The sequence below is a fragment of the Diabrotica virgifera genome, chromosome 9 (genome assembly GCF_917563875.1).
Source record: "Diabrotica virgifera virgifera chromosome 9, PGI_DIABVI_V3a".
Taxonomy (NCBI): Eukaryota; Metazoa; Arthropoda; class Insecta; order Coleoptera; family Chrysomelidae; genus Diabrotica; species Diabrotica virgifera.
In genome coordinates, this window is record NC_065451.1 from 179528589 (window position 1) to 179542679 (window position 14091).

Genomic DNA, 14091 nt, shown 5'->3' on the forward strand with positions numbered 1-14091 from the left:
ATTTTTTTGAATATGGTAAAAATGTAGCAGCAGGGGGTCCACCGAAACCAGTAAATTTTTAAAGTGGTCTACGAGAAAAAATAGTTTGGGAACCTCTGAATGGACTTTAAATACAGGAGCGTGCGTTATGGACAGTCCATAAAAAGGATCTAAGCTTAGAAAAACTGGAAAAACTCAGATTGTCAGACTAAGGAAGAACAGTGTATACATATTTAAAAAAAAAAATGACGATTTGAGATTTGAGCGAAGCGTAAGGAAATGAGCGAGTAACAAAGTTTCACAAAAAAGCGAATTATTTTATTTATCGAAATATGAATAGATGGCGCTATAATTGCAAAAAATAATTTTTGGAAATGGAAAATTAAACTAAAAATGGAAAATCCTGAAACAACTGCAAAAGGAGACAATGCTCCCTTAATGAAAAATATTTAAATGATTAACGTAAAACTGAGAAAACTGTAAACTTAATTCGGTGTAAAATCGATTTTACGTTTATTTAAGAACTGAAAATATTATATAATATATAAGTCGTAGTTGAACACATCGTGATTCATAGATTAATAAATTCGTAGAACTTATCGGTAGTTAATACTAGTAAACATTTTATTAGCTTTTGTTATATTTTTTGTAAGTGCAAAACAAAACAGTATAAAAGACAATTTTGTAAACAGGGTCAGACTAACGGCAAGTTCACATGACAAACGATTAACGGGTCAATACAACTACATACATTTTATTCAGGCCGTACCTACACATGTTAACGTGAAATTAACGCACGTTAGAATGTGTAAGTGCGATTTTAATCAAATATATTACGTAGTTGTAAACGAGCGTTGCTAAAACGCGCATTAAGTGCCTGTCGTGTGAACTTGTCCTAAGGCTATTAAACTATTTGTCATATGATGTCAAATGAGACTAAAATTTTACAGACAATCAAACACATACTTATTACGATATACGACACGATATACGGTCAATATACGACAAACATGGGTGACCCAAACGATTTTCTAATGATAACCGAAGAGTTAGGTCAAGTTCACATCGGAGAATGCTTAACACTCGTTTTGGCAACACGCGTTTACAACTACATACATTTAATGTCGTGCACATGTTAAGACGCGTTAACATTTTATTTATTTAGCGTATGACTTAAGTACATCACAGAATATATTTAGATTTATGCATTATACAATGCATCATAAACAGATGTCCAGTTTTTTTATATATCCGATTGACCCTTCGGTTGCCATTACAAATGGTCGCATTATAATAAACGCATGCAGAAAACGAATTTCAATTGAGTTCAAGAGGAAAAATCCCCGGCTATGATCTACTGGGTGCTACCTACGACAGAGCCTACGGTGTAGCAACTTACGTACGTACAGACTTAGAAAATGCAGCCTTGATTTCTACTTCTACCAAGAACAACATCCACGAGGTAACTGTGAAATGTGATCTTTATTTTTATACAAAAACTGTGATAGAGCCATACGCTAAATAAAATAAATAAATGCCATTACAAAATCCATAGGGTCGCCTGTGTATGCTCTGCCTGGACAGTCCTGAACAATGTGACTTATCGTCTGTCTTGCAGCGCCGCAGTCACAAGAAGGCGAGGGAAGTTTACCCCATCTGTAGAGGGAGTCGGCGCATCTTCCACAGTTTGTTCTAATTCGATTAAGGGCTGCCCAAATCTTACGGGGACGTGGACGTTCAATTTCGCTAGGTTTTCCTATGATGTCCGGTAGACTATGGTAATGCGGATCTGTCTTACTTTCCCAATCTTCTCTCCATCGGGTATTTATGTCAAAGTTGGATTGCTGCAGCGCTTGAGCAGATTGTAGAGGGGGTAACCTGGATTCAGAGACGGTTTCCAATAATATCGGGGATGTCGTTGTGGACTAGAAGCTGGCGACTGTCCATTATTTTGTTATATTCTTTAACCAATGCATATTCGCGGCGTAGGTTGGGTGGTGCTATATTACTAAGGGTAGGTAGCCAAATTGTAGGAGTGGGCTTAATTGTGCCTGTTATCATACGCATAGCACGGTTTAGTTGGGTGTCGACCAGGTGGGTGTGCCTGCTATTTAGTCACACTGGTGCACAGTATTCTGCCACCGGATATATCAGGCCAAGATCAGAGGAGCTTAATGTTGATGCTGTGGAGCCCCATGTAGTGCCGCAGAGTTTCTGTATTATATTGTTGCGTGCTTTCAATCTTGCTGCTGTTTTCGTCAGGTGTTCTCTGAATGTGAGCTTTCTGTCTAAAGTAATCCCAAGGTATTTCGGGTATTTATTGTGTTTCAACAGCTTGTTATTAAAATACACTCGCAATTCTCTTTTTGCCAGCTTGTTGTTGAGATTAAAAGCTGACACTTCAGTTTTTGTAGTACTTGGTTGTAGTCTCCATGTCTTAAGGCATTCGCTGAGGATGGATAAGTCATTCGTGAGAGTGACTTCTGTAGTCTCTAAAGATTGGTGGCTTGTTGCAAGGGTCCAGTCGTCAGCATATCCAAACTTTCGAGATTCGGTTTCATGCATGTCAGCAATATAGAGGCTGAAAACTAAAAGGGGCAAGGACAGAACCCTGTGGAAGGCCATTGTTAAGTTTCATCTGTCTACTCGTCTCCTTTCCCATTATAACCTGAAAGGCTCTGTTTGTCAACATGTTGTCAATGTGGTTAATTATATTTCTGCAGGAGATAATACGTGTCAGTTTATATATTAATCACTGTCTTCAGACAGCATCATATGCTGCTGTTAGATCTATAAATGCTGTTTCTGTCTTTTGTTCCTTTTAAAAACTAGCTTCTATAAAAGTTGTTAATGACAGCACTTGGTCCGTACATCTTCGATGAGGGCGGAAGCTAGCTCGACGCGTTAACATGTGCACGGTTTTAATAAAATTTAATGTAGTTGTAAACGCAAGGCGCATTTCCAAATTCGCGTTCAGCGCCTGCCACGTGAACGTGCCTTTAGCCGAATATTGACATATACTAGACATTTGTTTCTAACTGGCAGAATTATATGTTACCTACCGTCGGGAAAATGAATGAATAGGGCTTTTCATCGATTGTCATTTGTTTCGAGCTTCTGTCATATGTTGTATAAACTGTGTATAATATTAATATACACGGATTATACGACATAGGTATGACAGAAGCCCAAAAAAAAAGACTGTGAATGAAAAGCCCCATGAACAATCACATCAATCACTTATTTTGTATTTGCCGTCTTTTTCTATAACAAACGTTTGTTATTTATAGAAAAAGAGAGCAAATACAAAATAAGTGATTGATGTGATCGTTCATTGGTAATCTTTCATTTTTCCGACTGTATATTTAAATTAATTTACGTATTTTTTATTATATTGTCATTACACCTACATGTACTAAACTAGATAAATAAATAAAACTAATATAAAAGATAAAAATGTATACCATTTTTATTCAGTTGCAATGCGAAGGCACTTGGAATACAAAGATCTTACTTTTCACTTAGAATACGAAGCGCAGTTCAGTCCTCTGAATCGCGATTTTCGGCTCTTATTAGAGCCTCATCGGAGAGAACGTAGGCACTGTTCTCCATATCCTAAATGACCAGCACCGAGAGTATTTCCCACCCATATTTTTCCCTTGGGTGGAAAAGACTCTCGGTGCTGGTCATTTAGGATATGGAGAACAGTGCCTACGTTCTCTCCGATGAGGCTCCAATAAGAGCCGAAAATCGCGATTCGTAGGACTGGACTGCGCTCCGTATTCTAAGTGAAAAGTAAGATTGTTTTGCCTTCGCATTGCAACTGAATAAAAATGGTATACATTTTTATTTTATAGTCGTATTACTTCGTAGAGTAACCAGGTGCATTTTCCGTTAGAACTTTACCAAGCTGGAGACGGGGGATGTGAATTGCATAGTGTAGAATTCCTTCCCTTTGTCTTTATTGCAGCATCCATGCGCTTGCAAATTGTACAAGCCTTGGAGGTGTCACCAGGAAAGTGTACCAATAAGTTTTCAATTTAAAAATCTTTTAGTAACGTTTTTAATATTTTCAATATTATTAATTTTGCTATTAGGATTGAAAACTACTTCATCTTTCTAATACAAAAGATATATTTTATAATATACGAACGATAAAAAATAATAATATAATAAACCACCTGGACCAGATTAAATCCCTGCTGAGCCTGAATTACTTAAACTTTTGGACCAAGAAAACATTACTTAGGTATTTAATCATAGTTTCCTTAACAAGATTTACAACGAAGAAAAAATAAGATTGATCAGTTTGATAAGCCACACATTTAAGATACTTTTGAATTACATAATATTATATAAAAACCGAGTATTTCTTCTGTGCGAAAGCAGAATGAGTAATAAGCAATTTGGATTTAAAAATGGTCTAGGAACTGGAGAGGCACTATTTTATTTGCGCACCCTCTTACAAAAAGTTGTGAGTTCCGAAAGAACCTTAAATTGTAATAGAAGGAATACGTATAAGCACATAGTAGATGCTATGTAGGTACTGTAATCAAATCTGAACCATCTTTTTTTTCTTTTTTTTTGGTTTATACTTTATTCACTTTTGTGGATATTAAAGGAAATAATTCGCTAAAATTATTGAAGTTATACTTCTTTAGGCGCGATTGAGATTGAGGGTGAATTTATATTGATCTGCGCGCATGCGCACACCGACAGTTTGGTATTAGTCTTTATACGGGCTCTGATTGGGTGTTGAAATGATCTGTCAATAATTGTTCAATATGGGGGTTATCGGTAAACAAAAATTTTGTATAATATATTAGTTTTTATTGTTGGGAGGACAGAAATAAAATCAAATTTATAATTATAGTGACTTTTTAAATAGTTTTGAAAAGCCACAGGTACGTAATTCTAAATGTTTCAGTTGTATTCCAATAAAAAATTATCTTCATACCTATTTGGAAAATGTAAAAAAAAAGAATGTAGTTACCTAGTATTTGCTATGCTATACCCCTAGAGGGCAATGCTTTAATTTACATAATCTGATTACGAACAAACTTTCTACAAATTTTTATCTAATGTATCGTTTTCTAACTCTATATATTGTTGTATTTTAATTCGTCAAAAATCAAACTAATAAAAATTCATATAAACAAAATCTCAAAAAGTTGTTCAGTTTGTGTATATTCCCACATGACGTATACGCGAAGGTGGTGCAGTTTGAAATCTCTTCGACTCTCGTACGGCGGGATACACGGGAAGTAGGTTCAAGCCCAATGCAAGTTATATAATTTTTTTATTTTTTTTTTATAGATTTTATGATTGTAAGTATATTATTATATAGGGTGTCCCAAAAGTAGTGGAACGGTCGAATATTTCGCGAATTAAACATCGGATCGAAAAACTGAAAAATACATGTTCAATCATTTTCAAAAATCTATCCAATGACACCAAACACCAACCCCCACTACACCCCCTTGAGGTGGGGTGGGGGGTAACTTTAAAATCTCAAATGGAAATCCCTAGTTTTTCTTGCAGATTTGGATTCGTTACGTAAAAGTAGGCAACTTTTATTCAAGACATTTTTTCGAACTGTGGATAGATGGCGCTACAATTGGAGAAAACCATTTATCCTGATACCATAGGTAAATTATAGAAACGGTCTAATATCTCGAGAAATACACTTCCAAATGAGAAATCAAAAAACAGGTTTTTAATATTTTTCGAAAACCTATCGACAAACACCAAACATGACCCTCTAACCCACCCCGTGGAGATAGGGTGGGGGGTAAATTTAAAATCTTAAATAGCAACCCCCATTTTTTATTGCAGATTCGAATTCGTCATGAAAAATTAAACAACATTTATTTGAAACATTTTTTAAAATTGCTGATAAATGGCGCTAATAAATCGTATTTTTCCAATTAAAGCGCCATCTATTAACAATTCTAAAAAATGTTTCAAATAAATGTTGTTTAATTTTTGATGACGAATCCGAATCTGTAATAAAAAGTGGGGGTTGCTATTTAAGATTTTAAAGTTACCCCCCACCCCACCTCCAGGGGGTGGGTTGGAGGGTCATGTTTAGTGTTATTCGATAGGTTTTCGAAAAGTATGACAAACATTTTTTTTTGGTTTCTTATTTGGAAGTGTATTTCTCGAGATATTAGACCGTTTCTATAATTTACCTATGGTATCAGGATAAATCGTTTTTCCCAATTATAGCGCCATCTATCCACAGTTCGAAAAAATGTCTTGAATAAAAGTTACTTACTTTTACGTAACGAATCCAAATCTGCAAGAAAAACTAGGGGTTTCCATTTGAGATTTTAAAGTTACCCCCCACCCCACCTCCAAGGGGTGTAGTGGAGGTTGGTGTTTGGTGTCATTGGATAGATTTTTGAAAATGATTGAACATGTATTTTTCAGTTTTTTGATCCGATGTTTAGTTCGCGAAATATTCGACCGTTTCACTACTTTTGGGTATAATTTTTTTCAGAAAATACTTATTTAATGAAAATTTTTGGCAACAATTATTGTTCAGAAATCATTTGTGGCATTTTTCAATGTGTTTGTGTTTGTTTTATTCTTTTATTTTTTTAATTTTTGGTATTGTTTTAATAAAAATTTTTGGAAAGTAGTAGAGAAACTGTTTAAAGTATATTGATTTCGTTGAAATCATATAATAGAAGTACAACTTCTTACGTGCGTACAAAGTACAAACATTCTTTTTTTATCACGATGAATGACAGGACGTGAAATGCAATTTTAGATTTCACTTGTTGAGTATTCCGCTCGCTATTCGGTTATGCTTATTGCTCCAACTTAAAAAGCTCAAAGAATAAATTATAAGTTCGAATTTTATTTTTGACTTATTTGACTTTCGATTCATAGATGGTGCTAGTAGCATCTTTGGTAATTATTTTGATTTTATTGCAGTTCAGTGCTTCTACCCATGTGCTCCGATGAGGAAACGGTCATTCCCAAATACGTTTAAGCACATAGCAGATGCTCTGTACTGTAATCAAATCTGAACCATCTTTTCTTTTCGTTTATACTTTATTCAATTTTGTGGATATTAAAGGAAATAATTCGCTAAAATTATTATCACGGTAAATGACAGGGGTGAAATGCAATTTTAGATTTCACTTGTCGAGTATTTCGCCACTCCGTTATGCTTTATTTTTCCAACTTAAAAAGCTCAGAGGATAATTAATTTCGAATTTTATTTTCTGACTTATTCAACTTTTGAACCTTAAATTGTGTTTCATTGACTTCGAGAAGGCATGCGGCTACAACAAAGCGTGATGCAGCACAACACGATAGACCTTCCAATTGACAGCAAGATTTGGCCACTACGATATGACTGCTTAAAACTTATATTACAATAAAAAAGCCTCTATTCAAAATGGAGATAGTCGTAATGAAAAACTACCCATCATACATAGAGTACAACGGGGTTATCTTTGGTGACCCAGTTTTTTAATCTGTCATCATCGACATCATCATCCAGACTCAAAAGTCCACTGCTGAACATAGGCTTTTTCCTTTTGTTTCCAACCCCTTCTATCTTGTTTGATGGATGAGAGCTGGATGTTAATCTGTACTTAGAAGTAATATTTAGGGAGGCATTGGATGACAGACAGACAGACAGAGTCAGCCTAGACCAGTGGTGCTCAGACTTATACTGTGTGGGATCTACCACATAAACTGCAAGCGTCCAGCGATCGACTGCTGGTAAAAAACAACAGTTTTGAAAATAAAAAACTTTGTTGCACATTTCTATTTGGTAAAAAGTTGTAACTTCAGAGAGTTGTAATTAAAGTCATGTTTTCATCCTAATTTTATTTGGATGTTGATACATGGCACTGCATAATATTCACAAAATTTTCATATGATGGTACTGAATTACCGAGGTCCAGATGAAAGCATGATGAGGTATGTTCGTCAGTTAGCCGATTATGATATTTTGATTTCACTACCTTCATTTGGGAAAAGGCAGACTCACACATGTACGTTGATGCAAAAAATGCTATGAGCTTCAGAGCTATTTGTCTCAAAGATGGATATTTGTTATACGGTATGAAAGACCAAAATTTCTTATCAGTCGCTCTGAACTTAAGGTAGTACCCGAATATAATATAATAAGTATCCGAAATTATTTTCAGTGCCTCATTTTGGACTGAAATGATCTCCATATTGAAATTAATTAATATTTCAGTGGCAATTTCTTCCACGTCTTCACAAGAAAATGGATTAGACATGAGTGTTACAATATCTGTCAGTTTCTTAAAAACAGCCAAGCGTCTTTCAAACTCCCCATGAACTACTTGCATCTCCGTCTCATAATAAATATAACTCAAATGGGCGGTTAACCTTTTTTCAATGATAGAAAGTTGTTTAAATTCTTTCTGTTCATTTGATTAATCAATAATAACAATTTGTTGACAAAGGAATATACTGCGCTCATCATATCGATAATTGTTATTTTTACCCTGTAGTTAAATTAAGGAGGTTTTCACTGAGCTTTTCGTTTTGAAGTAACTTTTCCCCTCGTTCTTCTAAAAAAGAAATTATTTCGGGACTCATTATTTCAACCACCTCACATATGTATGCAGAAGTAAATTAGTGTCCACATCTTTTTCATTTGTATTTTTTCCGTGAGTCGCGATCGACTTCACAAACTTTGGCGATCGACCGGTCGATCGCGATCGACTCTTTGAGCACCGCTGGCCTAGACGAAGAAGTAATAAACAGTAGCAAATACGCTGACGATATAACCGCTCTTGCATAAAATTTACAATATCTTCAGACATTAGCAAATCTAGTCAGTAAAGGAAATTATCGGATAGGCCTTAAAATTAACATTTCGAAGACAAAGTGGATGGCAGTTGGAAATTTTATTAATATAGATTTTAAAGATCCACGTCTGCTTTTTCTTTCACTTTATGGAGAAGAGATAGAATGAGTCAACTATGTTAAATACCTTGGCAGCTCGTTAAATGTAAATTGTGACTCTGATGAAGAGATAATAACCAGGAACCGGAATCGAAATATCATGTAAGGCTTTTATGACCTGGAAACCAGTTTTATATAACAGTAATTTGTCAATGCATATTTTCAAAAAAATTCTGAAATCTGAAATGTTCTGTGTCACCAATAAGTCTAATCTATCGTATGGTTGTGAAACATGGATATTAAAAACCACGATGCTTAACAAATTAGAAGCATTCGACCTGTAGTGCTATAGACGGCTCCTTTTCGTGGGTTTTGCACTTAGCCCAGTAAATGAACGGGAAATTCGGCGATACCATGTAATTTTCAGGGGAAACTTCGAATTGCATGAAAATTTGGATTTAGGTTCTACTTACCCTCCACTTCAAAGTTGAAATTGTGCCGTTGGTTGGTTTTACTTGGGGGGTGACAGTCACCCCTTCTCGGGGGTAAAAAAACAAACGTTCAAGATAAGACCGTAAATGGATGAATTGACTGATTTTAAGCAACTTTTGTTCTATAGAGTTTTTTACGTAAGTCAATACTTTTCGAGTTAAAAATCCACAAGGAAAAAAGTTTTCCTGTAGTTGGCTGTATACCATGTGATACAAAAACAATAAATGCTGTATAAAAGGTATATTTAAAAAAACCCTCAAAAGGGCCACATCAATTCACATAACTAGTTTTCGACTGGTTTACCAGTCATCATCAGTGCTTACGTGCAATGTACATGTTAGCCACCAAAATGCTATTTTACAAAAATATGTGGGTCAAAGCCCATTTCAAGTAGTCCGTTAAGGAAACATAAGTATAAAAAGCTACCTTAAGCCTTGATGTTTAAAATATAATTTAATTTGCCCTAGGTAACATCTGAAATTTGGGTGTGACTTGTTCACATGTTGGAAGTTTGACGGCAAGTGTTATTGGCCCCTATGACGAGTTATTTGCCATTGAAAATGTTGCTTTTTTGACAAAAAAACTACGCTTTCAGACGGTTTTTCGCAAATAACTCCAAAAGTAAATATTTTATCGAAAAAAATATCCTTAGCAAAAGTGTAGCTTATAAAAAACCCAAAAAAATGGTGTATCAGAAAAGTCTATCAATTAAACAAAAATAAAGTTGTAGCTCATGAAAAATATGTTCTTATTCGTCTAATTCGTCTAAAAATCCATTTAAATTTTTTAAAGTATAAAAAGCTTTGTTTTAATTGCTAACAAAATTATTAGCATTAAAAATAAGCGAGTTACGCTCAAAATAAAGTTGACCCTCTTTTTTGTTTGTAAAAAATCATGAAAATCTCGCCGTGTTTAGCTCCCCGAATAAAATTAATGGCTACCGCTTTACAAAAAATTTACTTACCTATCTATTTTTTATATTGTGATCTGCCGGTCTCACCGGTTTAAAGTGTTTATTTTTGAAAGGGTTATAATTGAGAAAGCTTGAATTGGTCACTAATCACGAGTGTATGCAAATTTTGAACAGCCATATCTTAACCAATTTTTGTCTTACGGAGAAACATAATGAAACTAGCATATTTATAATAGCAAAACCTACATTTTTTTACTCTTTAAGATTTTTATTATCACTAATACTTTTTAAGTTATCTTGAAAAAATGAAATTTTTCAAAAATTTTTAGAAAATTTTTTTTTACTATAAAACCAAATGTTTTCAAAAATAAGCACTTCAAACCAATCAAACTTACAGATCATATAAACAATACTCATACAGTTATAAAAAATGGTAAAGCCAAACGATTAATTTCATTTAGGGTGCTAAATAGAGCGAGGTTTTCACGATTTTTTTTTAACAAAAAAAGGGGCCAACGTTTTTTTCAGTGTAACTCGTTTATTTTTTATGCTGTAAACTTTTGTAAAAAACAAATAATAAGCTTTTTTTCGATACTTTAAAAATATTAATAAGGTTTTCCCGAAAAACGCTTATTTCTTCGGTGATTTCGCGTTGAATTATTCGATTTGGAATTAGACGAATAAGAACGTATTTCTCATGAGCTACAACTTTGCTTCTACTCAATTTGTAGACTTTACTGGTACACCATTTTTTTCGTTTTTTTTTTATAGGCTACACTTTTACTAAAGTATTTTTTTAGATAAAATATTTACTTTTTGAGTTATTTGGGAAAAACGGTCTGAAAACTTAGTTTTTTGTCGAATCAACATTTTAAATCGCGAATAACTCAAAAAGTATTGACATACGTAAAAAACTTAATAGCACAAAAGGTGCTTAAAATAAGTCAATTTATCCATATCCGGCCTTATTTTAAACACGCGTTTTTTACCCCCCGAGAAGGGGTAAATGTCACCCCCCAAGTAAAAGCAACCAACGGCACAAATTCAACTTTGAAGTGGAGGGTAAGTAGAACCTAAATCCAAATTTTCATGTAATTCTGAGTTGCCCCTGGAAATTACACTCCAAAACGGTCATTTATTGGGCTAATAGTTCCAATGAAGATGTTCTTAAAATGATAAATTCAGTACGTTTGCTCATAAACATTATAAGAAGGTGGAAAACAAAATACTTCGACAATATAATTAGGTGACCTAAATATCATCTACTAAGCCTTATAATATAGTTATGTCGTGATTTATATATTATGCACTATTAAATCTTTTCTCTAGTATTAATACACACAGTAACACCATTGGTAATAATTGTGTTATAAAAATCAGTTTAAAAAAACATTGGATACAACTTATTTAAAATTTAATTATTATTTTGTAAAAAAAATGTTACCTAAGTTTTTTTTACAGAATTTTTAACCATTAATATAGTCAAAAATAAAAACCGTAACGACTATGACTTTCCTAATTTTTTTTCTTTTAAGATTCATAAATATTCATGAATGTACTTTTTATATGCAATATAGCTGATAACAAAACGTCATTTAGATTGTAGTAATTTCACATACGTGTTTAAATGTAAAAAATGGATTTTGGGAGGAGAAAATCAATAACCTATAGACAAAAGATTGCTTACAGCATTATAAAGGATTGTGAAAAAAGCGAAGATTCCTTAAATTCTAGTGACATTAGGAAAACTAGCAAGGGTCATTTCTATGCTTTGTTAATCGATAAAGAGGATGACGAAATTGATCATTATGGTGACTTTGAAGGTAAGCGTTACTCAAAATTATTTTTGGAAACCAATTTTTTAGTAAATTTATAGTAATTTAAATTCCTCTATATTGAAATAAATTCTAAACCAATTCATACCTCTCCCTTGACTTTGGCGCCAATAACTCATAAGTAGCCGTTTAAGCAGCTCTACTAATCCCATGTGGGAGGTATTACAGTAACAAAACGATTATGTCTTAGACAAAAACAAAGAGAAATTCCTTAAATTCGTGAATTTTCCACAAAAATAAAAATTAACATTATTCAATGTACAATTAAGCTTTATTTGTGTACTAGCTACGTGTCCTAAGTTAATTTTAACCAGTTTAAATGGCTTAGATTTGAAAATAACTTTAATAATTTAGCATTGAATAATTTTTTGAAATTTTATAAATTTTTTCAAATGTTTTTCAAGATTAGGTACTCGAAAACTAAACGAAATATGAAAAATATACACGGATACTAAAATGTAATAAATACTAAAAATGAAAAATATTTGAGATATTAGCCTTCTAAATTTGCACGTAAGTGTGAAAAGCACTTTTTCTAAGCCTTATAAATCACATGCTTTGAAAACCAAATACCTCAAAAAAGTCCAACTTTTGACAACTTGTAGCGCTTACAATTCCATACAAATTAAGCTTTAGAGTAAAAAAATCTTTTAAATTGCATATTAAGTTATCGTTAAAAAACCATTTTTATGTTTTTTTGTCAATTTTTTCGGAGCGTGTAATTAGCTCTAGTTAAACTATGTATTTCGTAGCAACAAAATACTCGTAAGCCGTGTATTATACTCTCATATTATAGTAGGGGAGGCCAGTATGCTAAATTTGAAGTTACTCGAGCGTTATGGGTACCTATTGGGTTGTGATGATTAGGTCCTAAAGCAAAAAAAGTTAAGTTTTTAATTTAATTTTCCATTTCCAACAAACGTTTTATCCGATTATAGCGCCATCTATCAATATCTCGAAAAATTGTCTCGAATAAAAGTTAGTTATTTTTACGTCAGGAATCCAAATCTGCAATAAAAATGGGTGCTCCTATTTAATATTCTAAAGTAAACTTCCACCCCACCACCCTGGGTGGTCGCGTTTGAGGTCATTTGATAGATTTTAAAAAAATATTGAACACATATTTTTCAGTTTTTTGATCTGATGTTCATTTCGCGAAATATCGAAATACTATTTTAAATTTTAAAGTTACCCCGATCCCTCTCCGTATAGGATCTTGGTATCTAGTCCATTCTTTCACGGTTTTTGCTCTAAATTTTAAAGAACCGCTTGGATTGACATGAAATTTGGCATACGTATGGCTTACATGTCAAAGAAAAAAAGTGATATTGTGCCGATGTGTGCTTTTGCCCTGGGGGTGCCTTTCACCCCCTTTTGGGGGTGAAAAAATATATGTCCAAAATAAGTCCGGAAATGTGTAAACTGACTAATTTTAAGTAACTTTTGTTCTATAGAGCTTTTTCGCCAAGTCAACACTTTTCCAGTTATTTGCGAGTGAATATGTTCATTTTTCAACAAAATAACCACATTTTTAGACGGTTTTTCGCAAATAACTCAAAAAGTAAGTACTTTGTCGAAAAAACCGTTCTTAGCAAAAATATAGCATATAAAAAATTTAAAAAAATGGTGTACGCGTTAGGTCTCTGTATCTCGTAGAACCAGAGTTATAGCCAATGAAATATAGATTCATGTTCACCAAATTTCAAATAGAATATTTCGACCTAAAATATTTAAAAAATTAAGCACTTTTTGGGGAAAACCCATTTTAACTTTTTTAAAATGTTTAAAAAAATCTTTATTTCTGTTTTTACAAAAAGTTTCTAGCATTAAATTTAAGCAAGTTACGCTCAAAATAAAGTTGGTCCCTTTTTTTTGCAAAAAAAAATCGTGAAGACCACCCCCTAATTAGCAACTTAAATGGAATTAATCGTTACCGCTCCATAAATTCTTTTACTTGTGTTGTGTTTATAT

General features: G+C 33.4%; 1 protein-coding gene across 2 annotated transcripts in view; it reads left to right on the plus strand.

Annotated features, from left to right (window-relative positions):
* LOC126892156 (phospholipid-transporting ATPase ABCA3-like) overlaps nt 1–14091 on the plus strand; it is a 361018-nt gene that overhangs the window by 53294 nt on the left and 293633 nt on the right. The window contains exon 1 of one of the 2 annotated variants that reach the window (XM_050661614.1): nt 11903–12108. The exons of the other annotated variant lie outside the window; for it this stretch is intronic. Coding sequence (XP_050517571.1) covers nt 11922–12108 — 187 coding nt within the window. The 5' untranslated portion in view covers nt 11903–11921. Of the gene's footprint in view, nt 1–11902; nt 12109–14091 lie in introns of those variants that run through there. 2 annotated transcript variants of the gene reach the window in all.